We start from the raw sequence: 26,987 nt of genomic DNA, 5'->3' as shown, positions 1-26,987 counted from the left end.
CTAAAACAAGTTAAATTTAAATGAACATTCTTCCCTCTCTTTTGTGCTTAAAGCAATTATTTGGGTGCAAATAATTTGGATTCAGTTCGTAGATACACTGTCTAAGCAAATGTTGTTGAGCATTTTACATCAAAAAGGAAGCAACTCATTTCCTATTGGCTGTTTATGGCAAGCATTTTGTACACCTAGTATGAAACAGGCACTGTGCTGGATGCTTGGAGACATAGTTTCTCTTCTAGTGGAGCTTCTATTTTAGTGGAGACACCTCAGTAAATAGACCATCATGATGCAGCAGGGTAGGCGCTTTGACAGGTTAAAAGAAGGTGATATGGGAGCTTGTCGGAAGGGCAGGCAACGCTCACCGAGAGCTCTGAAAGGCTTCTGGAAGAAACTTGGAAGATAATGCTGCCATGAGGTCCTTTAAAAATTATTTAATTTGGAATATATAATGACCTTCGTGAGTTAAAACATATAAATGTATCAAATGCATACAGCAAATAGTGTACTTTCCATCCGTGTTTCTCATTCATCCAGTTTGCTAACTCCAATAGATAACTAGTGTCTTAGTGTTTTGTTTCTTTTTCCATATTTTAAAAGTGTACATACATTGCAGTTATGTTTCTATTCTGTTTTAATCTCTCTTTTTTTTACATACATGGAAGTGTACTATACACATTTTTCTGTAGCTTGATTTTTTTCAAATGACAATTTATCTTAAGATCTTTATGTATCAGTTCTTGAAGTGCTTCCTCATTATTTTTGACAAGTGCATGCTATTCCATTATATGGGTGTGCCATACTTTATTGAATCAGTCCCCTGGTCTTAGATAGTTGGATTATTTCCAATTGTTCTTACAAGCAACACTGCCAAGAACAAGCTTATAAGTCATTCTTTATACGTGCAAGAACAGCTGTAGGACAAAATCTTAGAAGTAGGGATTGCTGGGTCAAATGGGTATGCATTTGGAATTTTGATAAATCTGCTCTTAATTTACATTCCCACCATCAATGGATGAGCCTTCTTTAAGAAAGGTAATAAAAAATTAGAACTACAAAATTAGTATGAAAGCATACTTTATTTAGAATGAGAAAGAATATCATAACACATCAAGCTTTGTATCAGCTCCACAATTTACTCTTCTAGTGCCAGGTGCTTGGACATGCTCACATGGCAATAGAGGCCCTTTTCCTTTGTCTTACAGCACGAGGGGAGTTGGTATGTGGGCCTTGGGAGTATTCCTGGCAGTCATTCCTAACCTGGGAAGGCTAGCGATAACTGTGCATGAAAGTGCTAAACCATGCACAGACATGACTAAATCCAAACTAATTAATCTGCAACCCAACTTTCCCTGAGCTGGATTCCCAAAATGCCCACCACTTCAAGGGTAAGAGGAACACTATTCTGGAGTGGAAAAAGATAGCTCTTTTACCAACAGCACTTAACATAGCTTACAGAATATCCTCTGCAAATGTTACAAAAGCATACAACCGTATGAGTACCCTTCTAGAGTCATTCCTGGACCTTGGAAGGTGCCCCTGCAAATGAGGGGCCCTGAAACTTAATCTTCATGAACTTCCCCATAAATCTGCCTTTGGTGTTCATGTCTCTACATCCTTGCCAATTGAGTGTGTTATTAAACTTGGATCATTGTCAGATCCAGTGGTATCAAAGGTATCTGTTGAATAATTTGTTTTTCCTCCACCAAAGTCCCATTAGTATTTGTCTGTTTCAACTTTCTATGCTATACCATTCTGAATTGTCAGTCTATTCCTTTGTCAGCCCCACACTGTTTTAATTAGAGATTTTATAATCTGTTTTCATGTCTGGTAGGGCTATTGTTCTTTTTTTGTTCTTTAGATTTTTCTTGGCTATTCCAGTTTGCTTTGTTTTTCTATATAAACTTTAACTAGAATTTTATTAAGACTGTGTTAAATATATAAATACTTAGGAGTGCATCTTTATTATATTGGTATGTATTTCCATTTGTTCAAATTGTTTTAGTGTCCTTTAGAAATATTTAAAGTTTTCTTTATAAGGATCTTATACATTATTTTCAGATAGCTAATCCTTTCTGTTGCTATTATAAATGGAATAATTTATTATACTTTCTCAATGATTTTTATATATGAAACATTGATTTCTACTTATAAATTTTGTTTCATATTTCCCTAATTTAAACATTTTTAGTAGCATTTTAGGTGACTTTTCCAGCTATACTGTCTGCAAAGAGTGATCGTTTTTAGCTCTTCCTTAAACTTTTTTATACCCGTAATATCTCTCTCTTATCCAATTGCATCGTCTTGTACCTCCCATAAATGTTAAATGATAATGGTAATATGTGAGCTCTTGTCTTATTCCTGACTTTAGTGGGAATACTTTTAGCCTTTCTTTATTAAGATAATCCTGATTTTTGGACTGACTGGTATATCAAGAAAATGCCTGTATGTTTAAGTTGTCTATTACTGCATAACAAACGCCACCAAAATTTAGTGACTTAAAACAACAATCATCTTATCATCTCTCACATTTCTGTGGGTTGACTGGGCTCAGCTAGGTAGTTTTTCGGCCTCACAAATGAATTATTTTCTCTCTGGTCCTTTAAGACTATTTATATTACATCTTGTTTACTTTTCATATCTCTATCCTCATATCCCTTACTATGGTTTCTACAGGGTCTTTTTGTTTCTGTGATTTTTCCAATTTTATCTTCATTTCTCTGATGGTCTTATTTTTCCTCTAATTCTTTCCTGGGTTTTGCTAGCCCACATTCCACTTTCTCCAGCTGTCTTGCCATCTCTCCTTGACTTCTTGCATTTTTGCTTTGTATTCTTTCTTCACAGAGGTGATTTAAATTTTTCTAAGTCACAGCAAAATGTTTGTTCACAGTATCCATCCATAATATGGCATTATTTTTCCTGAGAAGGAGTCTCATTGGTCGCTCTTTCCCTTCTTTATTTCCTCTGGTGTCTTTAAGTGCAATGCTAGTTTCTTTTAAAAATTGATTATTATATAAAGAGATGAATTTTCCTATATAAGCTATTGTAAGTGGTCGTTGAGAAGGGGCCCAAGTTGCAGTCCAGGCTGGCCAGTTTTTATAATGGAAAGGCTTGTCTTTCCAATTGTTACAGAGACCTACATCTTCTGGTAAATATGGCTTTATCTGCATTATTCTTCCTGAAACCCTTAGTTTCTGTTATGTGAACCAGGTCTATTGTGGCTTCTGATACCTGCAAGATTAATCTCTTTTCTGCACCTCCTTCATGTACGTGGGATATAGTTCTTTTTCCCTTCAGGCGTGTCTCTCACCATCAAAAAAGTCTATTTTTGTTGGCAGTTTCTGAGACCTGTCACCACTGGGCTCATTCTCCTTAGTGTCTTCCTGCTTCTTACCATTGTCTCTTCTGTGAATTCTACTATTTTTTGGTATGCTTTTCAAGGAACTTTAGAGTCTATGCCCTAGTTTTACTGAAAATATAGTTTGTGTTTTTGTTTTCTACTTCTTTTGAATGGTTTACAGGAATAGCAGAAAATTGGATTTATATAATCATGGTCATATCAGAAGTCCAATGAAATATTATTATTTTTACAGAAGTAAATATGGATTTTTGTGAACTTTCAATAGACATTTCAGAGAGGAAATTACTTGAGAAATGAAAGATTTTCAGTATTTATGGGAATAGGGATGAGATTATTTACAAGTGACTCTGTCTTCTTTTCTTTGATAGCAAACATAACCTTTTCCCTGGAAAGCTAGTGGCAATTTATATTGCTCAAAGGGAAAATTTTTCTGCCCCATAACTTCTACTTATAGTTTAAGAATGCATAAATGATAGTCATGTAATTGATAAGCACTAATTAAGCGATAGTTGTATGCTACCTGAGGAAAATGACTTTCCTTAAAGATTGACCTCGTTCACTTCCAAAACTGTGGTGTGGTTGAGGGGCTGAGGAATGTGTCTGGGGATTAGCAAGAGCCTCCCAAACTGGGAGTGTGGGATAAAAGTGAGCGTTAACTTCACAAGCCAGAGAATACTAGGAAAATCAGGAAAGGAACAAACAAAATCTTCCAAATAACTAAATTCTGGATCTCTCCTAGTAGGGACTAATTGTACTTATTAACTACTCTGTGAATTTGGTATAAAGTAGGCCTGGATTTTTCACTAGGCAATAAATTGTTTGTGGTATAGTATCAACAGTAAACAGCACAATTACAATTATGTCTTTAGAATAGAGTGTTTTAATATCCAAATGTTCTTATTGTGAGTTTTTTTAAAGTCATACAAGTGGATTTACATGCTTGATTAGCAATGATTCTTCTGCTACTGCAGCTGAGGGATCTGGGCTGTGGAGATTCCCCCTCCCCCAACCACTGCTGAGATAATGCCAACAGCTCGGAGGCATTTCTACCCATAAAAGGAACAAGAAGACCGTGCACATGAGTTACAGTACATGAAACAGAGACCTCCAGTTCTGAGCCCTATTTCTGGCACTCATGTATTCATATTGCTTATGCATGTGTGAAGAAACAAATAAAGATTAATGCATTCTTAGAGATGCAGTGTTGGGGAAAGAGGATGTCTTTGGTTTTATGGTTTTGCTGTACCTTGTGGCTAATTACCTCTATGTCATTCTACAACTCATGGCACATTTAATAAAGCGATTTATTACTAACAAGAAATAATATTGTATAGGGCTTTGCAGCACACAAAATGCTTTCATGTGCATTATATAATTTGTGATCTCTTAGGGGTGTTTGGCTAATACGGATTGGTTGCCTGGGGACCCCTGGAGCATTGTGTTATCAAGAAGGCAGGTTGTTTTTTAGATACCTGGTTTCAGTGTAAAATTATATGTTAGAGAGAATGTAGTAATAAATTTTCTCAACAAGATACTGTTAGAGGCTCTCAGGGTTGAGTGAAATTGGACTATAAAATGAGACTGTAAAAACTTTTAAAGAGCTTTTATGACTAATACCATCTTTTTTTGAAAAAATTAAAACATGTTGAAGTCATCTTTCAAGAATGAGGTTGAACCCTAATCTGGAAAAGCAGAGTTGTGTAGGGGCATTAGAAGGCAATACCTGAGGAATGTATTAATATATCGCCTTCCTTCTTTTCCACCAAGAGAGTTGAAGTCTCTGTGTCTCTGTCTGTCTCTGCCTCTCTCTCTCTCTCTCTCTCTCTCACACACACACACACACACCCCACCAGTCAGGAACAATAATGAATTGGACTGTACTTATTTCAGTCTTCCAGAGGTGTCCATGAAATTCAAGGTTGGAATATTTACATTGAAAACATCCTTTCCAGCACTGATGAGATAGGTATGGAAGTTAGCTTCTGTAAACATTTCATAACTTTCCCATGAAACTCTGCAGATAGTAACCTCCTTGTAAGAGAAACACTGATATAGGAGGGGATAGAATGAGATTTTTGGGAAATACTCAACTCACTGAATGGGCTCCCTCTCCTGTGCACCTTTGAGGATCACCTGAGATGATGGCAGAGTGGAGTAACTGTTAAACATGTCACATAAAGCGAACTGGGATGAAGATGAGAGAAACGTGATCAGTAACACTAAGGAAGAGCCATCTGTCAATGGGGGGGTTCAGCACAGAGAAGGTGGGTGGGGTTCTAGAGACAGGGGATGATGGGACCTCTTCCCTAGACCTAGGTCCTGCCAGAACCAATAGTCCAGATTGCTGAGCACCATTTCTTACTTTTCAGCCATACCCAACGGAGTGGATAAAACCTGGAGGAAGTGCCTCGGTCGAACACCTTCACAAATGGTTTACACTTTGCATTCTGTGAGAAACAAATTCGAAGTCTACTGATTTGTTTATGAGCCCCAAACTCTGCTCTGACTCATTCTTGTCACTTGTCATGCAACAATGATAGGTGAGTTGAAAGCAGGAGGAGCTATTCTGTGTCCTTCCTTCCCCCTTCCCTAGCTCCTTTGTGTTCTCCGGATACACAGAATTGAGGAGGGCAATAAACAAAATGCTTTTTAAAAAGTTGCATTCTTCTGTCTTTGTTCTCTCAGCATTCAGACCCAACAGGACACCATGCTGCTCCCTTTATGTAGTGAATCCACTCACACTGAAATCTTCTCAGAGCCTCTGGAGGGAGATGCCACAACCACTTTGGAAATTGTACAGCGATGTCATATTTAAAGCTGTCCAGTTTAAATTCCTCATTTTGTAGGTGAAGACGATCTCCTTGGGCATGTCCATGGGAAATGTATCATATAATACAATTGTCATCACTGGGGCATCCATTGTGTTCCCGACATTAGAAAAGGTGCTATATCTTTTCATATATAATGCTGTGTATATTTCTATAATCATATATAATGTTGATTATATTTCTAACACCAGAGAATGGTGACAGCATTCATATATAATGCTGATTATATTACCCAGTGCCTATTATAAGCCCATGTGTGACAGGAAGAAAGAGGCTTGCTTCATTAGGAGGAACAGGCTGGCAAAGGGCATAAAAACAGCCATTTTTTTTGGTTTGTTTGTTTTGAGCCAGAGTCTCACTCTGTCACCCCAGTGAGAGTGCAGTGGAATCATCATACCTCACTGCAACCTCAAACTTCTGGGCTCAAGCCATCCTCCTAAAAGCAGCTGTTTTAAAGGGGGTATCACGTAGCTTAGAGACAACAGAGGAGAACTAGGAAAGCTTGTGGGGGGGTCTTATTACCTCAGGAGACCAAGCACAACAATATAGACATTTAGAGACTGAGCATAATGTCAGATTCTCCAGTAAAAACAATTCCACTTTTGCTCTTTGAATTTCTGTATCTTTAGCCATGGAAGGGTAGTGTGTAAGAAGGAGGAAAGAGTTTGGGAAGTCAAGTTAAAGCTGCAGTCTTTTGTATTTCAGGAAACACGTGGGTCTTTTCTATGAATATCCAGCTCTCTCACGTTAGTGTCCACTCTGATGTAATGGAACAGGGTTCCAGGAAGATCCTGCTCTTAAAAGCACCTCTCCTGGGCAGTGGGATGGAGTCACCAGCCAGGGATTCTGGGGGCTGGGTAGTTCCTGTGCTTGTCTTCCTCCCTAGAGCATGTGGCATCTTCTTGTTTCTGAGACTTGATATTAAAATGAGAAAAGAGCAGAAGTTTAGGGAGTAATAGAGGAGATCAAAAAGAAAGGATCCTGGTGGAAAAAATACTAAGAGGTTGGGGCTGAAAGAATCTTATCTCTGAAGAGTCACAGAGAAAAATTTCACTTAACTTTCTCTTTCCATAGATTTGACAGACATTGCTCAGGGGCAGACTCGCATTATTTCTCTGATTAATTCACCAGAGAAGGAAATATGCAGCCCTTCATTCCCCCTTGCATCACAGCATAATTTCCATAACTAAATTTCTATGATTCTTGTATATACCATTAAAATATTATTGTCTTTTTATTCCTTAATAAAGGATAACATTTAAATAGCATTAGCATGAAATTTGGCTTCTTGGGAGCTGCTTGTCAAGTTAATATACCATTGCTTTTCTCTTAGAAGATGGGTATTCCCCTCCACGTAGAATTCACCAAATAGGAGCACTTCAGAGGGGGAGGAAAAGTCTTAATGCACATACCAAAGACAGTTTAGAAACCTTTTTTAAGAAGTGGGAGAACACAGCAAGACTAAATAAGAACAAATACAAGTTTTCTTGACTAGCAGGTTATCGATTTTAAGAAGCATGGATTCAATCTTCTGAAGTCACCATTATGAGTTTCTTTGTTCAAAGGTTGTTAGTGCCCATTTACAAAGAAATAGAAAAATGCTATCATCTTTGCCTGGACCAATGGATCCTTCTGTGGCTGATTCTTCTCACTCTCAAAATGCTTTACTTGGTTCTCTTCTTCTCTGGGCTCTAAGTTAATTGCAGAGTTTGTGGGAGTAACCAGACATTGGCTATCAAAGTGGAGCTAAGTGCCCCTGTCAACACAATAGAATTCTCTTCCTCACTGCACAGGGAACAGGCTTCCAAACTGCTCATGAGATGGTGAAAGTTAGGAAATCTGAGCTGGTGATGTCATCAGAAAGAAAAACGATGGTGAGTTTACTAGCTCTTTGTGACATTGAAGGCAAATAAAATATGTTTGTTTTCCCTAAATGTCACATGGATACATTGAAAGCTATGCATCTATTTATCTATACTCCCAACCCCCTTCTACTCTTTCCCTACTACCGTAAGTGATAACACTTGGACATCAGTTAAAGTTTTGGGACATCACTCCAGGAACAAAATATAGAAAGCACACAATGGGAAGCAATTTCTTCTGCTATGTATATTACTGTACTTAAGGTTAGTTGGTGATGGAGTAGGATCCAAAATAACTCTTGGTTTCTTGTATTTGCCTCAGGATTTGTTTACTGCCTGGAGCCTAAGCTTTCCTCTTGTCCAGATAAATGTACTGAATTCTAGATCACTCTGGTATAAAAATGTCTTCTGTGAAGCTGGGATTTGAGCTGTAATAGTTAGTGAGGTTGCTAAGTAGGATGTTTGGCTGACTACTCTTCAGAAACTTTTAATGTGTTAACTGGTGGGAAGTGAATGAAGCATAAGAGTAACTCAGGATGTTTGTAATCTACATCTAGTAAGACTACAATATCTATTAAAATAGTAGAGTATCATTACTATAAAACATAGAGGTCCATGGTAACACAGAGACCAAAATGTCTCCCATAATACGGAAAAAAATGTGTTGACCTAAGGAGCCAAGACTGTATGCTCTTCGATGTGTTTTATGTAGCCCCTTGAACTTATATGAAGATCCTATAATAATATCACTTCTAGGATCCAAAGAAACCCTATCTTTTGAAAGCCTTAACATGATATTATAATGTAGATAAATCTGGGGATAATTTAATGGATATTTATTAAAATGTTGGAAGAGAAATGTAGTACTCTCATATTGGTGACTTCAGGTCTCATTTAGTTAGGTTGATCCAAATCAGTTTGAATACCAAAGGATAAAAAACAAAAGATAGAGGTGATCTAGAACAGGGGTCCCCAACTATGATGAGTTGTATAATTATTTCATTATATATTGCAATGTAATAATAATAGAAATAAAGTGCACAATAAATGTAATGCGCCTGAATCATCCCGAAACCATCCCTCCCCTCGCTGGCCCATGGAAAAATTGCCTTCTATGAAAACAGCCCCTGGTGCCAAAAAGGGACTGCTGATCTAGAAGATTATTTAGTTTAGGCTTCTACAACCTGTTAGGACTGCACCTAGCCATGTAGACAAGATATTCATTCCTATCAAAAAGTTGCAAGAGCAACTGTGTGCTGGCTGTGAATTTGAAATGTAAGTTGCTCATGATTGACTTGAAGTGAATATGTGAGAAGCTACTCACTAAAAAAAGTGGGGACGAATAGGTCAAATAGTTATGAAGAGAGTTGGAAAGATCTGGGTGTATTGTCTGAGGATGACAAAGAGGAAAATTTTCTTGGTCTTCCGATACATTAAGGGCAATTATCTTGAGGATGATAATGAGACTTTCTCCATCTTGACTGAACCTGAGGAAAAGAAAATGGCTCTGACCTGCAGCCTGATAGATTTGCTTTATCCAAAAGAAAGAACTTGGTTTGCAGAGCTATAATATTAAGAGGATAAATGAACAAAGTGAATAGAGCAGAAGCTCTACAGCAAAGCTTATGCCTAATATTGACACTTAAGATTTAGCATCCACTCTCTGTCTCTTTTGGAAAGTTTGGTTAAAAGCATGTTTACTATCGAAAACTCTTAAGGCTCTTATTTACCAGCTTGAACTATTGCAAATGTCATACGAAATTCATTTTAGTTGAGGAAAAAACCATTTAGTACTTCCAGTGCAAGCTAATTCAGCCTGAGCAGAGAGAAGGAATCTTGAGAGAGAGCATAGCCTTTTTTCTCCTAATAACTCTTACTTTGACAAGTATAAAGTGCCCTATTATTAATGAATATGAACATGTTCATTGCATCTCTTGCAAGCACACCAGCTCAAAATTGGGATACTTTCTAAGAGAGAATGGTTGCATTTTATAACAATCCTTCATAATTCTTAGGAGGTTTATACCTAGCACATATTAAGGAAAGTACTTATTAATTTTCCTCTTAATTAATCTCATTATCTGAAAACATTTTATATGGCACATACTTTAAGTAATTAAGTTTTCCCTTTTGCCTCTCGGATATAGCGTCAGAAAAATAGAGATAGAACAGAAATCCTTAGTGTAATTAGGAAAACAACTTCATGCCTAGCTAAATCACTCAGAACTCATATGCTTGAAATTTGGCTAGAAGCAAAACATTTTGGCATTTTTTTCCTAGAAAACTAAAATTTTTTTTACAAGTTTTAAATGAGGCCGATACAATCTTTTTGAATGTATGTTCAATGATGCTTAGGATATATCCTTTTAGGATGTAGGAGGAGAAAATAATTTCAACATGGAAAATTATCCTGACTCTTCCCACAAGGTGCTACTTCAGTGTAGTGCAGTGGTTAAGACTGAGAGACTCTTAAATGCCATCCGTTCATTGATTCATTCAATCATCCAATAAACATTTCTGGGTGGCTATTGTGTTGTAGGCTCATTCCCAGGCCTCGAGGACATAAAAGTAAACAAGACAGAAAGAACCTTGCTTTTAGTAAGTATACATTCTAGAGGGAGAAAAGCAATGAACAATCAAATAAAGATGATAATAACTACAGAGGAAATGAACAGGTTTTGAAAGGGAGCATGATTTAATCAGGGGGGTCTGACCTCACTGAGGAGGTAACACTTGAACTGATAGATTTGAATCTCAGTTCTGCCACTTTCTGGTGTGATGCTGGGCAGATTACTTTTCTGAGCTTCAGTTTTCTCATCTGTGAAATGAGGATACCTATGACCTAGAGGTAATGTGAGACTTAAGCAAGATCACAAAGGTGACACAGGGCTGGACACAGTAAATACTCAGCTACTTAGGTACTCATTACTGCAAAAAGACCAGGAACCAATTTTGTTCATTATCGTACATTCTGCTCAGGCCACATAGACTTGTTTCTCTGTTGTTGGCCAGTAGAATCACGTTCTGAGGCCTGATGTACCAATTTGTATAAAAACAGCTGTAGAGACTCCAAAGGACGGCTTGGTCCCTGCTAGCAGAAGTGCTTGTCAACTAGATAAGGGCAGCTGAGTTCCAGTTACAAAATTTATGCCCATCCCAAAATTTATGTGCTCTCTCTCAGGAACCAGAATCTAGCCTAAGCAGAGGTCTTTTTGGACCTAGAGAACTTGTATTTATTTGTAGGAGGTTTTCTGTTTTTGTTTTTTTCTCCTTTTCCCTAAATATTAGGTCAAAGCATGAAGAAGAACAGAAGGATTTGCAGAGGGGAAACAGATGTTTACTGGTCGTTTCGTAATCACAGGGCTGGATGGATATGGGCGAACAATAATAGCTTCCAAGACGGAACTGCACCAAAACCACCCCAAAGATCCCAGGCTCTTTCCTGTTTTTTAAGACTTCTTTGCTTCTTCCCATGACAGTAGGTATTCTCTAATTTCCCTCTGTGTTCCCCTCAAAGGTCTTACAGTCTTATTGATTATTTATTTTATGGGCAGAGAGATTCACACTTATGCAGCTCTGCAGATCGTGCCCAAGCTCAAGATTTTTCTCCCAGAAGCTGGTACTTGGTCCACCCAAGCCTGCTTGGTTAGATTCCTTACTGCCATGCTTTCTAATTCCCACCTGCCTCTGTTCTGAATCTCTGGGGCTTCTCTGCCCCTGCACCTGCCCTCTCCCAGTACTTTCAGATTCGCAACCTTCTTTATTCTCCTTCTTCCAGAGTCTCTCTATGTCCTTGCCATGGGTACAGATCTTTTTTGAGAGCATCCTGGTTCCTCATTTAAGAATTTGCTAGCTATTTCTAAGAGCCTCTAAAGGCCTCTTCTGTTTGACACAATCTGTTAGAAACTCCCAAGTCAAGAAATTTTACATGCATATCTGTGTCTAAATTGCTTTTTACTCATTGATGGTTGATTACAGAATTGCTCCTTTTGGCTTGATTTATAGGTACCTTTACAGCATAAAGAAGGGTTTTCTGAACTTGCTAAATTACATTAGTTTAGGTGATATAAATTTGTGATATTCAAATGGTTTTGAATTATAAAATGGTAGTGTTACAGGTTCCACCTAATAAGAAATGCTGAGGATGCTGTTGAAATTCATATTCACAGCTCTTTCTCTCAATGGGTCTGGTTTAGCAGCTCTGGCATGGACTTAAGAATCTGCATTTTTATAAAACAGGCTTTTTTTTATGACCAGGCAAGTTTGGGAAATAGAGGTATGTCATTTGTAGTTGAATAAATAGTTAATTAAATATGCTGTTAGGGCAGTTTATATTATCTGTGACTATTATGCTTAATAAAAGCAATTTCCATTTAGTGGCTATGGTGAAGATTACTAAGTACCCATTAAAATCTGTTTGTCCCTTCTTTGGGCACATAGCTAGCTTTCCTTGCAATTATGTGTGGCCTACAGTTTATGTTCTCTCCAGTGAAATGTGGGCAGAAGTGATGCATGCCACTTGTGGGCCTGGCCCATACCACACCCCCTGCCCTCACTTCTCCATAGCCTTCCATCTTCCACTGTCTAGATACAGAGCACCACAAAGCCCTAGCTGATGGCAGAGTCACAGGATGGAAAAAGAAGGTCCCCGAATGACCACATGGGACAGAAGTATCTCACCAACCTGAACATCTACCAAGGCCTCTTATATGATCAAAAAGTAGGATTCTAATGGTTTGAACCATTATATATTTGGGTCTATTTGTTACAGCACCTTAGCTTATCTAGCAGAGTGGCAACATCATTACAAAACCCTAAAAAAAGGTGTGCTGTTGGCTTGGCTGTTAGGTGGCAGATGGTGAGAAAACATAACAGGTTGGAAAGATGAAGATCTATGTTAAACTGTGGCAAAACGTTTTATAAAACTATCATCTGTGAGACCTAGAAGGTAAACCTAGTTCCTACTGAGTCCATAGCACTCTATGAAAAGATTGGAAAATAACAGAATGTTAGTATATGTTGTTACTTTATGTGTTCAGCAAGGTGTTATAAGAAAGGGAAGAACTGAACTGGTTGATTTTTAAGCAGGGATTGATAGAATACAGAGTTTAATGACCTTATAGAGTTGGAAAATTGCTTGTTTCTGGATTCCACAAATAGGAGATAATGATCAAGACTGCCACCCAAATTCCATTATTGCTCTGTGTCTTCCATTCTTCCCTTCCTGAAGGGGTTTGAATATTTTGGTTACCCCATTCCTGTTCCACCATTGTACAAGGGGTGCCTGTGTATATGGGGCAGATAATTTGTGTTTTATTGGACCAGAAGGGGCCACATCTGGACAAAATGGAGAGGACAGTGCTTCACTTATAGATGCTAGTCTTTGATCTGGTTGAGGGTGGCAGAATGGGACTCTGGGTGGTCCTTCTGAAAAAAAGGGTATTTTATATGTGGGAAAAAGTGTACAAGGATATTTGGTGGCCAGAGTTTGATACAGGCAGAAATTGCTAGTTTCCATCAAAATCCATTCTTTTCTCTTTGGGGCACATAAGTGGGCTCTCCTCAGCCTCCCTTAGAGTGAGATGTGGCCTGTAAGTTACCTCCTATGGAGTGTGAATGGAAATGATATCTGTCACCTCCAGGCCTGGCCCATTCTAGTTTCTCCATCTTCTTTTCCAGGAGGCTGGGTGGATGCAGATAACTATGGGATTCTAGAGGATGGCAGGGTCACAAGATGGAAGGAGCCTGGGTTCCTAAATGACCACCTAGAGGAAAGCAACCCTACTGTCCTGAATACCTGCCCAGGAGCATAATATTAGCAAGGAATACCTTGCTATCGACTTAATCCCTTACATGTTGGGGTCTATTTGTTATAGAAGGTTAGACTGCCCTAACGGTGGCTTTTTGATTGTTATTAGCTATAAATCTGTATGCTGCTTATATTGTTTACTATTCCACAGCCTCCACTTACTCCGTTATAAGTGATTTAACCTTAGGAAAATTGATTAATATCTTTGTACCCTGGTTTTTTCATCAGCAAAATTTAGAAGATAATATTATAGCATCTTGTGATAAAGAGGGGTTGGTTAATGGATACACAGTTAGATAGAAGGCATAAGATCTCGTGTTCAGTAGCACAATAAGATGTCTATAGCTAATAATAATTTATTGTATATTTCAAAATAACTAGAAGAGTAGATTTGGAAATGTTCCCAACACAAAGTAATGATAAATGTTTGAGATGATGGGTATCCCAATTACCCAGATTTGATCATTACATATTATAGGCTTGTATCAAAGTAGCACATGTGCCCCAGAAATAAATACGTTCAACTACTTTGTATCCATAAAAAATAAAAATTAAAGTTAAAAATGAAATCACAGCATCTTATAGGATCATTGGGAAGGGGCAATGAATGGATGGATGAAAACACTTCGAATATGCCTGAATCATAGAAAAACCTATGCAAGTGTATGTCCTTGTTATTGTTGTTAGCATATACTCCAGTGGCATTCTAGTTGCATAATGAGTACCACCACTGCTTGCAGAATCACACATGGCCATAATGAAGTTCATGCTGAGATGGAGAATGACGAGTATCGGGGATGAAAGCTGTTCTGTGAACCAAGACAAAGCGCTAAGTGAATACACATGAATCAGGTCCTTTTGTTTTGTGGAAATTGGGCACATCCAGAAAGCTGGTGGACTTCCGAGTATTCAGGAACAATGCCAGGCCACTCTGTGACTCAGAGTTGGCTCCTATTGAGTTCATGATGGAATTTATTCTGACTGTGTTATCCCCAGAAAATTAACTGTTTGGATTCTGCTAACTAACCCAATAGGTGTCATGGATTTTTGTTTATGGGAGAGTAAATATTCAGCCAAATCAGAACCTGAATTACACAGGGGGTAGGGCCTCCGTAGATCCTGTGGACCTTGTGCTCAGGAGTAATGAGGGAGATAGTTTCTGCTGAGGTTTCTTACCTGTCCTTTCCTGAGCCACCTTATGTGTTGTGCGCCTTCACGCTGCCTTTGTAGAATAGAACAACCGCATCCCAAACGGGCATCTTATGGACTGAGTCATCTCTGAGCTAAATTTGCTATTTACCCCACAAGAAGAGGGAGAGATGAAAGATTTTGAAAAAGCTATCTTAGAAATAAAATACTGTTTATCCGAAGCCCAACTTCAATGGGCAGGTAGGCAGTAAAATATATGAAGCATTTCCTAGCCTGGACAGTGAAGGGAGGCAGGCTGTGTGGACCTGAATGTCTTGCTCACAGGGAGCCTGGCCCCTGGGGCCCGACTGGTGAGAGTCTTTGGTTTGCTGCCAGGCAAAGCCGGAGAGCAGGAGGGTTGTGGAGGCAGATGCAGCTTCCAACCGTGGGAGCATGGTTTTCTTATGCTACCCTGGCCACAGATACTTACTTTTCTTTCTCCCTCTTCTATTGTATTATTCCCTTGGTCTTACTCCTAAGAGAAGCAGCTCACAATTTACCATCTCTACAGTACATTTTAGCTTTCTGTGTGCACCTTCCACCCCTGAAGCCTCTGAGTGAACTTGCTCCTGTAAGCATCACAATGTAGACTGTGGAAAGAACTGTACACAGGATTCCTGTCATCATGTCTTTAGTGTGGCCTCCCAGAATACAGCAAAAGCATCAGGCACACATCAAACTGCTGCAAAAAGTGATGCCGGGGGATTGGATACCTATGAGATGTTGGAGTATCATTGCGTTTAGAAGGAACAGAGTGAGTGATTCAACTGGCCCATTCTTGTCTCCTCTTCCATAACTTCTTTTATATTTCTGTCTAAGATTAGGAACCTGGTGATTTATTTCATAGCCCCATGAGGGTTGATTTAGGTTTCCCTGTGGCTTACAAAAAATGAATCTCATCCATTCTTCAGAGACTCTCAGGTGTCTTTAGAAAGAGCAAAAGAGAAACTCCTGAGTAAATTTTCCTAAATGGGAAGAACTATATCACAACCCTGTATAGGCCTGGGAGTTTTTTTTATTCACTCTTTATTATTTTGATGTTATTTTTTTCCCCCTGTGGATTGGACATGATTCCCCTCTGCCCTCAACCCACCCCCCAGCCATTAAGATTGTGACTGAGTCTACCTTGGGCCGATTGCCATATAATTAGGTGGAAAAAGTTAGGACCGACTTTCAGCTTTTTGTGAAAACAAATTCCTTTTACATCTCACTCAGCTGATAGAGTAACTGTATTTTCCTCCTTTCCATGAATTGTGTTAATTTCCTGCATAGGCAGCCTGAGTTTGAAAATAGTGGCTTAAAGTGATTTTCCAAATTTGATGGCATTTGATAAGGAAACTCTAGGAGGGATGGGTGAAGGAAGAAAGATTCATGGGCAAAATAAACTTTAATACAGGGGGTGATGGAAATGGTGAAGCAGATACATCATGAACGGGTTTCAGCTGGAATCTGCTTGTTTTGCACACTCGTGCACCCAAACCTACAAACCACGCATATAGTCTAACTCAACATACAATCTAACTAAACTCAAATTGGAAGTCTTTTTTTAAAAAAAACTTCAGTAGATTTAGGGGATACAAGTGGTTTTTTGTTACATGGATGAATGGTGAAGTCAGGGCTTTTAGTGTACCTGTCACCTGATGAAATTAGAAGTCTTATCCTTATGTCATATGGCATATAAAACATTAATTGGTAAGAATATTTTACCAGTAAGGGGTCTGCTATAAAACTCAAAGCTAATGATAGGGTACAGATAGGATGGGAGAAGGAATGTGATTGTTCCATGGTAAGCTTTGAGAACTCTAAAGGTTGTTAGGACATCTTGAATCATCCCTGGAAGGGTGTAGGAAGAAGGGCTCAGAAATGTTTCTTAGGTACATTCGTAACAAACACAGGTGACCCTTCCACCTTCATCTTATTGCCAATGCTCTTGAATCCTAGCCCTCAGTCAAATTTGGGCTTTCTCTGGAGCATGCTCTGTGTATAAAAACTGCAACTGAGTGGGCCACCCCAAATATAGGCCAGTTTTTGAATGTGATGCAAACAGAGGCATCCCAAGTGACATTGACACATTAGAGAGTTATACTATTTGATGGATGTGACACTGTAGGTCAAGAAAATTCAATGCTATATTACAATTATAGTGGAGATAAAATGATTATTTAAAATGTGAATGAAGACCGGGCACGGTGGCTCACGCCTGTAATCCTAGCTCTCTGGGAGGCCAGGGCGGGTGGATTGTTTGAGCTCAGGAGTTCGAAACCAGCCTGAGCAAGAGCGAGACCCCGTCTCTACTAAAAATAGAAAGAAATTAACTGGACAACTAAAAATACATAGAAAAAATTAACTGGGCATTGTGGCGCATGCCTGTAGTCCCAGCTACTCGGGAGGCTGAGGCAGGAGGATCGCTTGAGCCCAGGAGTTTGAGGTTGCTGTGAGTGAGGATGACGCCACGGCACTCTAGCCTGGGCAACACAGTGAGACTCTGTCTCAAAAAAAAAAAAAAAAAAAGAAAAAAATAAATAAAATGTGAATGAAATAGTTCAAAAACATAATGAATTTAATAAGTAATTTTATATTTATTCCTAAAGAGATATCTACAGGACCAGCCATTTGATCATTTATTCATCAAAGTTTTAATGGACCAGGAACTATCTAAATGCTGGAGGGACTGAGATGATTGACATTCTAATTCATTTATTCAGTGATTATCTATTGAGAGTCTATTATATGTTGAACTCTGCTTTTTGAAGCTGGGGTAAAAGGAAATGCAAACTCTTCAAGGAAGGAAGGAGTTTGTTGTGTTTGAGGAATGGCAAGATGGCAAGTGTGGCCACAGCAAAAATATCGAAGAGGAGAGTGTTAGGAGATGAGGTTGGAGAGATAAGAGGGACCAAGTCTTGGAGTGCCTTGTACGCCATGGTAAAGGATGGGGTCTGAGTGTTAAGGGAAGTGAGTGGAGGAGTTGGGGCTGAGGCTAGTCCCTCTGCCAGTTTTGTGGACAGTTGACTACAGGGGGTAAGATTCGAAGTAGGGAATTGTGAGTTGATCCTAGTAGTTTGGCTGAGAGATGATGGTGGCTTGGACATGAGGGAAAGAAATGGAGATGGTCACAAGTCATCAGGTTTGGGGTATATTTTGAATGTTGAGCTGTTTGGTAGGAGGAAGGGATAATAACTAATCATTTGAACGGAGAGGGAGGGCGTGTTGTCAAAGGAAAAAAAGAGTCAATACGAAAGTTTTTGTTCTCAGCAACTGGGTGGAAAATAGTGGTTATTTTCTTGTATGGGAAAGACTAGGGGAAGAGTAGATTGGGGGAATTAAAAAACCTGTTTGGACAAGTTAAGTCTGAGATGCCTATTAGAAATTCAAATGGGCAGTTGGATATATGAGTCTGAGTCTCAGGGGCTTTGGGGGTGGAGATATAAATTTGGGAATTATCAGTATATAAATTACATTTAAAGCTATGAAACTAGATACAATCAACCAGGGCATGAGTGTAAATAAAGAAGAGGACCAAGGGACGTATGCCAGCATTTAGTGGTGGGGAAGAGACGAGGAGGTGGCAGAAGAGATGGAGAGAGATTTGCCATGAGTGGAATAAAAACCAGGGGAAGGTGGTATCCCAGAAACTAAGCCAAGAAAGCATTTTGAGAAGGAGAGTAATAAGCCATAAAAAAAGTTCCCAAGAGGTCAAGATGAGGACTGAGCACTGACCATTGGATTGTTAATATATGACTATTCCCCTAAGGAGCTCACAGCACAGTGGGGGGTGAGAAAATAAGGAAACATAAATTACTGTACAGTGGTGGAAGATGTATCTTGGAGATGTAAACAAATTCCTGGATCTGGATTGAAGATGGAGCAAGGAACTCCTTTTGAGGAGTCAAGGAAAATTACATGGAGAAAATGCACTTTTGGATTCTGGTAGGTAGGATGAAAGTATAAAATCAGGATTCATACAACTTAAAAAAATTTTTTTTCTAGTTGGTTGTTGATTTTTCTGCAATCAGTCATGCAAAACTAATATTCCCCCTCCCAAGTTAACATCCCACTGCTATTACTTCATGTAGACATATTTGTCAATTATCAATATACACGGTAACTATTTCATAAGGACAATACTTATACTCCACATTCTACTCTCCTGGAGGATGTTCTTGGAATTATATTTTTTCTTGTTGTGGTTCTTATCTTTAATTACATTTTAGTTCTCTTTAATAGCTATGTGCAAATGTCGAGACCTTTTTCTTAATAATAATAGCTACTATGTACCTAACTCTTATCATATATGAGGTCTTGTTCTATAAACTGTACATACATTAATTCATTTTGTTCTTGAAAACAATGCTAATACTTTTATTGTCCCTGTTTTTCATTTGCTATAACTGAGGCACAGAGAGGTTAAGTAACTTGTTCTAGGCCACAGAGTAAATGCCAGAGCCGGTATTAGAATTGGACCATCATCTGAATTCAGAGCTCACCATCTTGTGCTTCCACCCTTACTTTTACATCTCTATTTTCCTGGGATGGGCAGTTATTAGTGAAAAATCTTGAAAGAATAGGTTCTCTATGACTTTAAATTGCAATTTTCTAAAGACTCAGTAACTCAATTGCAGATTGTCATTTTAGAGTGGGTCTATGGGACCCAGGAACTGGATACTGCATCCAAATGGAGAAAAGGGCATTTAGTTCTTTTACAATTGGTTGTAGATTCTCATGCGACTGCCTAAGGATTTATGTTCAACCAGGTCACCTATGAGGAGGGTAGTGGTAAAAAGAGCTCCAGTCTTTGCAGTAGAGGACAGGAGAAGACCCCTCTGCTTATAGAAATGATCACTTCATTATGATCTTAGATGTATGTGGCTCATGTCTTCATTTCCTTTTTAACCTCACTGAAAGCACACGAAATGATTATATACTTAAAGAGGTATAAAGTGTAAATCAAAGCAACTCACTATGTGCAAAGTAGTGCTCTGGGTACAGTGGCTGTGATTTCTTGGGAGCTTAAATAATACAATAGCAAAAATCTTTAAGATGCTTTAATGCTCAAACTATAGTAAATATGTACATAATTGAACTATAAAATAATTTGAGCCTACTGGAATCTAGCTGTGGCTCAGCCTTTGTTTGATCTCTGATGTGTTTTTTTTTAATAGGCTGACTTCATCTTTATTTTTATTTATTTTTATTTTTTATTTATTTATTTTTTTGCGACAGAGTCTCACTGTGTTGCCTGGGCTAGCGTGCCATGGCGTCATCCTAGCTCACAGCAACCTCAAACTCCTGGGCTCAAGCAATCCTTTTGCCTCAGCCTCCCGAGTAGCTGGGACTACAGGCATGCGCCACCATGCCCGGCTAATTTTTTCTATGTATTTTTAGTTGTCCGGTTAATTTCTTTCTATTTTTAGTAAAGACGGGGTCTCGCTCTTGCTCAGGCTGGTTTCAAACTCCTGAGCTCAAACAATCTGCCCGCCTTGGCCTCCCAGAGAGCTAGGATTACAGGCGTGAGCCACCATGCCCGGCCTGACTTCATCTTTAAAGATGGTTTTATCCTCTTTCTTCCTGACACCATACTGTAATTGGTTTATCCAATAGATGGGGATTTGGATACATAATTTTCATGAGCATTTGAAGCTTCTTCCTTTAGTAGATTTTGGGTTCTACCTTTGATCTCAAAGTTTTTGAAATAAGATACTAGCCACTTTCCCTTTCTTGGAAGAAAGAAGATGTAGCATAAATAACTTATGCTAAGATGTTTTCAGGACAAGAATCTGAGTAACTTTCCCAAGGCACAGACCCACAAATTTTATAATTAGTTTTTTTCTCAAGATGGAAGTCAACCTGTTCTTCTCTTTATTCTGTTTTCATTAAAATGTTCTTCTCTGGCCGTAGTCATTATATTTTCAGAAAGGCTTAAGGGAGCAAGCATTAAAATTTGCTCTTTAATTTCTACAAATATAGAAAAACCTTCTGGGAAATGCATACTATATTCACTGTGGTTCTCTTTCTGTCTGCTACGTAATATTGTCATAAATCATGTAATTGTAGGAGGAAACGGGGACTTAGGTGACGGTTTAGCTCTGGAAAAGAAGCTACTTCCTATAGAAGGAGGATTTCAAATGGCCACATAGCAAAGCAAACACTCACACTGGTTTCCTGTGAGCCATTTCCCCTTTGCTGAACCTGTCCCAAAGCCAAGGGGAAAGAAAAGAAACTTTCCTCTTACAAAATCTCAAACCTCAAATCACTGTGCCAATCACTGTGTTCAAGAAAGTTATAAAATTTAGGGTGCTGTAACCTTGAAGAATTTCATGAACTTGCATTTGATAAACTTAATAATATTTGTTTTGGAAAGTAAGAGAAAAAGTAAGAATCAAATGGAAACATTTAGATAATGCTATCTCACATTGACAAGTGTACCCACAAAACTTTAGAACACAAAACATCAAGGTTCACTGAACGAATTAAGTGGTGGCTACAGTATCTTAACTGTAATGCTTTAAAACATTTTATGCTCATTTTGCCCTTTCAGGACATACTTTAAAATGATTGAGATTTTATTTGTATTTTTACTTTTAAAACATATTAATGAAAAATGTTTCTTTTAACCTGAGATACAGATTGCCTAATACTTTTAACTACTTTTCCCCTGTCTACAGCCCCAAGAAAAGGAAAGTATAGTATTATGGCACCAATTGCTGTAGGAAAAAATGATTGTTTTATTAATTAATCTTAGCACTTTCATTTATGGATAGCATGAGGTGAATATGTGAAAAGTGGCAAGAACGTTTCATTTCTTGTGTGTCTAGTGGCGATATACTTTTTCTTTTTGTAGAAAAGAAATGTGATGCAATTACCCTGCATTTAAAAATGTTCCTAATAAAAAGTTAATGATCTTCAAGCAAATGGTGAGTAAAATCTCTGCCCCAAATCTAGAGGGCAGTTCAGGACATTTCCCCAGTGTTAGTGATTTGCTTTAAGGGGGAAAAGGTGTTATAATACAAACTGAGGCACGATTGTTCTCCCAACAATTCCAGCCAAGTCCTTGGTTGTCTGTTATGCTACGCTCCCTGGTTACTGCCAAGCCAGCACCCCATACTGACCTTAGAAATAAACCAGGCCCCTCTGAACTTGGGGTATCGCCTCCCACATCGTTCATCTGGATGCAGAGAGAGTTTCCCACTTTTTCTTACCTGCATAATGGTCAAACACAGTGGGCACATACTCCTCTGGGAAGGCGTCATTGGCGTAGCTCATCAGCAAGCAGGTTTTCCCCACGGCACCGTCCCCAACCACCACACACTTCAGCATCTTCTTCTCGTCCTCGTTGCCACCGCAGCCACAGCTGCTGTCAGTTTCCTCTCTGCAGTTCATTCTTGCGGCTCCAGCTGCTAGGACTCCTGCTGCTGCTTCTCTTGCTTCTTCCAAAGCACATGAAGCGACGGGAAGCCAGTGCCAGGCTTGAGTTCACTCTGCCTTACTTTTGGTACCTTGGCTCATACAGACATGTCCGAGGCTGGGATATGCCCTGTCGCTTACCATGCTGGCAAAGAAAGGTCACACACACTTGGGAGGAATTATAAAAAGGGTCCTGTGCCTTTCTCCTATCAGTTTGAGTTAAGAAACCCTCATTTTCACAGAATTCTAGGGGCTTCCTGGCAGTCTAGAAATTTCAGCAGCGTCAGGGTTTTACTCTGCTTTCTCCTTTTCCAGCCTAGCTGAAGACACGGAGGAATTTTGCTAAATCTTCCCCATTTTCCAGTGCACATCTAACATGGAGGAAAGCTGGGCTTTTTAATGGAGTTTTTTCCCCTCGCTTCCTCCAGCTTGCGGAGTGTCAGGAAATCATGGGTTTCCTGCTGCATTCCATATTAGGATCAGTGGGCTGGGGAAGGCTGCAACAATGGGAGCTCTGTGTGTGTGTGTTTGTACTTCTGGGGAACGATGCCAGGACATGGAGTGGGAAAACACTAGGGGTCCCACTGCAGACTCAAGCTGTCAGACTTCCTGTTTCATCCGCTGCTTGTGAAGCTGTTTGCTCCTGGCTAGCTGGGAAGGAGGGAAGAAGCTGACGAGAGGATGGAAAGTTGGGCAGTACTGTCTGCCACAGAAACCAGGGAATGGTTTGAGTGAGCAGAGAGAACCACACGAGCAATCGTAGGATAACATGACATCATCCCTCACTGAGTCACCAGTTAAAGGCTCTGCAAATTAAAAACGAACAGTTCTTTACTCAGATGAGAAACTTTAAGGGATTTTTTCCTGCAATAAAGAGGAAAACCTTCCTGCGTTACATCGTTTCAAAGGGAAAATTTTTTTAGGTCATAGGTATGATATGTGTGATCAGGTTTATAAGCGACCACGTTTGAGCTTAACACTCAAATGTGTATTCTACACACAAACATTTGTTACGGTTGTAGCACATAAGAAATCAATCAGATGGGGGATGTTCGCATTCTCTTATTAGTAAATAAACACACATGCGCTTGGCTCAGACTTAACACCCTTGGAAATGAGAGGGTGTAGGACGGCTTTCTGGTTTGTTTAAGGTCCTTGATGCTGTTTTTGCTTGGACGGTTCCCTTTTTGATTTTGTCCTCTCCCCTTGGGTCAGCCTGGCCCCTTTCAATTACAAAGGTGCCCTTGACAGCTAATTTATTTGTCTGTTGGGTCACTCAAAATGAAGCCCCTTTGAAGCTCTGCATTTGATTAATGTACTTGGTCTTAGAAAAGAAGTGGAACTCTGCAAATGATTTTTGACAAAAGGGTCAAAATGGGGGAACTCTGTTTTTCTTTTTCTTTCTTTTTTTGAACACTGATTTTGAAGAATTCAGATTATCCAATTGCTTTGAGAATTTTTTTGGGGGTTGGGGGAGGTGGGAGAGAAGTCTGTTTTACTAAGTGGTTATCATCCACATATCGTGTATATATGTGTGTGTGTGTGTGTGTGTGTGTGTATGCCACTATATAATATAGTCCCAAATTTCTTCTGTTTTGGTTTATGGTAGCATTAACTATAGTGCTCAGTGTCCCAGTATTTCTTTCCTATGAAGTGATGATGTTTTAATCCGGTTATGGTGTATTAGCTAGGTTATGTTGCAGTAACAAACAATCCCCAGAGCTCAATGATTTAAAATAATATGTGTATTTCTTGCTCATATTGTATCTCTATTGTGTATTGTGTTATCGTGTTTATTCAGTGATCGAAGCTGATAGAGAAGTCACATTGAGAACACTGATGATCACTGTGGCAGAGAAAGAAACAGATGTGGTGAAGAGGCTTTGAGAGCTTCTTCCTGGAAGTGATCCTTCTGCTCATATTCATTGGCCAAAGCAAGTTACCTGCCCATGCTCAGTTCGACAGGAAAGTCAGCATAATCCTACCATGTGCCAGGAAGGAGGGAACACAATATTGGTCAGCAGCCTGCATGACAACCAGAGATGGCTTAGTTGAGGTTATATTTGCAATATGCAATATGGAAGGTGAATTGCTTATTATTAGTGCCATTCGAGAGCATTTGAAGACATCTATGACTACATGTGATTTATATAATTTTATTCTCATTTTGTCTGCCTGGAACACCTAGACTATGTGATAATAAAATTGCAATTTGAAAACTTATGTTTTACTTCTAGAAAACAGGCATGAGTATGAAGGTGGCAGCCAAACATGTCTTTGCAGGTGAGAGTGATTGGCAGCGTTGAGAACCTCATCCTGAAGATGAACAAGATCACACTGAGCACAGTGAGCGTAATGTGATGAAATATGTTTGGCAGAACCTTGAGGGGGTTCTTCCTTTGACCTTGTCCTTGAGATTGGGTGGTAAATGTGGCACGGTGCTCCATTCAGGGAGTTCTAAGACATGCCTGCCCCTCCTTGTCAACTGAAAGCCTGTATTTCTACACTACAAACATGCCCCGCCATAAGCAAAAATTGAGAAATTGGATTAAGGTGAAATTTTTACATTTGTATATAACCTAAAGCTTGTACCATCAGACACAGATATTTAAGCCCATTCTGATCACTATATGGACTGTGAATTGAAAAGTTCAAGAGGCTTGAAGCAGGTAGTTATGGGTCCTTTACCTCTAACTCAAAGGATTGGTACGGCTGCCAGATTGGATTGTATGCAAACATGGGTTATGGACATTGAGAATGCTGGCTCTATTTCTTAAAATAAACTTGTTTCATCACTGTTTGCTACCCCACAAATTGAATATTTATGGAGAAAAGATTTGGAGACAGTCTATTAAAAATGGCAAAACAGTTAAAATTTTAGTACCTCAACCTGATGATTATGTGGATCACATTGTCCATGTGAGAATAAATCTTTTTAAATATTAAAAAACTGACCTGAACCAAAATAACAGAATCTTAAAAAAAAATGTCAAGACAATTCAGCATTGTTCTTATAGATCCATGAGTCCCCAGAATTATGATTACTTGCCTGGGTAGAATGGTCAAGAATATACTTTAATTCCAAACGTTTATAGGTATAAATTTAGAAGTGGTATGAAGACCATTCACTAAAATATTCTTAACCAGCTGCTTGTGGTTTTGGATCTTGGGCCCCGTAAATGATTGAGTGGTGGTTACATAGCCATTAGTTATTTGGTTTACCTCAAGTACCGAGTTTACACAAACTTACCAGTATGTGGTGAAATTTTGTTAGGTGATGTTTTTTGCTTTTTCCAAGAGATCTTATTTCCTTGGTTCCCCTTGTTCTCTGAGCTTTGGCTTCCCATGAATTTCCCCAAATACCAATTTGCATAAAATTCTGACTCCTTTGGTTGCTTTCAGTTTTATTGCAACTTTAATAAAAGAACCAAGCCTTCTCTCCCCTGTCTCTCTCTCTCTCCTTTCTTTATTGGCTTTCTTTTCTTTTCTTTTCTCTTCTATTCTTTTCTTATCTTCTTTCTTTCTTGAAACTAAAAGTTACTCGGGAAGTAATGCAATTGGATCAGACACTCTGATTCTGGATTAGTCTCTGTGTAGGAGATTGTTTTGACTCCAGTCTTAGGATGTGAGATGTGCCATGATTCTGATGATTCCAGGATGCCCAGCCTAGTCATGTGTCACCTCCACTACAGAAAGCCTTTTCTGGAGCTAATGTGCCAGTCTGGCCTCTACTGGTGGGGGGTATGATGTGAATCAGGAGGGGTCATGTAGTTTTACATGTTCTGACACAAATCTCCCACTGGCCTAAACCTCACAATCAATTGGGGCACTGCTGAAACTGAACAGGCTGTGCTAGGACTGGTCTGGACTGGAACCATCCCTCCCTAGGGAGAAGGGTGAGTCATCACCATCAGGGATGCTCATGTTTCTGCATTTTTCATCTGTGAGGCCACCTGCACTCAGCCTCTGGCTATTGCCCATGTCAAATCATGCCATGCATCATACATCACATCACATCGCATCATAGCGTATCAACTACATTTTCTTAGACATGCTTTTTTTGTAATTCAAGAAGTGGGAGCTTTCTTTTTCTTGCTTAGAGGACTTCTCTTTCTATTCCCAAATCTCTTAATTATGAGAGAAGTAGGTTACTTGCAGATCACAGGCAGACAAAACTTCTCTCTGTTCCAGGAAAGAAGAGGCCAATTTGGCCAGTAATGACAATGGGGTGTTGTCTGCATGTGTGTTTCTTCTGTATTTCATTATTGTATACCTTAACTCCGAAAACATAGCTTTGTCTCAGAGGAAGAGTTCTGTGGGTTACCTGTTTTTGATCTTCCTCTATAGAAACCAGGAAATTAGGGACTTTCAAGTTCCCCCTATCTAGAAAATCTGGAGATAGATAACAGTTTAGAAAAAACTTTCCCATTGATTCTTGATCTTCCAGATTGGAGAGGTGTGTTTTGGAAGGTAGAAAAGTTTGACATTGAGGTAGTGCTGGGTTGGGTTGTTCCTCCATCGAAGCCACACAGCAGGGGATA

At 39.1% G+C, this 26,987-nt stretch overlaps 1 protein-coding gene across 1 annotated transcript in view; it reads right to left on the bottom strand.

Moving 5' to 3' along the window:
- Positions 1–22,879, bottom strand: part of RHOJ (ras homolog family member J) — a 78,895-nt gene extending 56,016 nt beyond the window's left edge. Inside the window, exon 1 of the mRNA XM_012656069.1 lies at positions 22,242–22,879. Within this exon, the coding sequence (XP_012511523.1) occupies positions 22,242–22,422 (181 nt within the window). The 5' untranslated portion in view covers positions 22,423–22,879. The remainder of the gene's footprint in view (positions 1–22,241) is intronic.
- Between the last annotated feature and the right edge of the window lie 4,108 nt (positions 22,880–26,987).

The sequence above is a fragment of the Propithecus coquereli genome, unplaced genomic scaffold (assembly GCF_000956105.1).
Source record: "Propithecus coquereli isolate 6110/MARCELLA unplaced genomic scaffold, Pcoq_1.0 Scaffold5, whole genome shotgun sequence".
In the NCBI taxonomy this organism is placed as follows: domain Eukaryota; kingdom Metazoa; phylum Chordata; class Mammalia; order Primates; family Indriidae; genus Propithecus; species Propithecus coquereli.
Note: the sequence above shows the minus strand (reverse complement) of the source record. Positions and strands in the feature narration are given on the sequence as shown.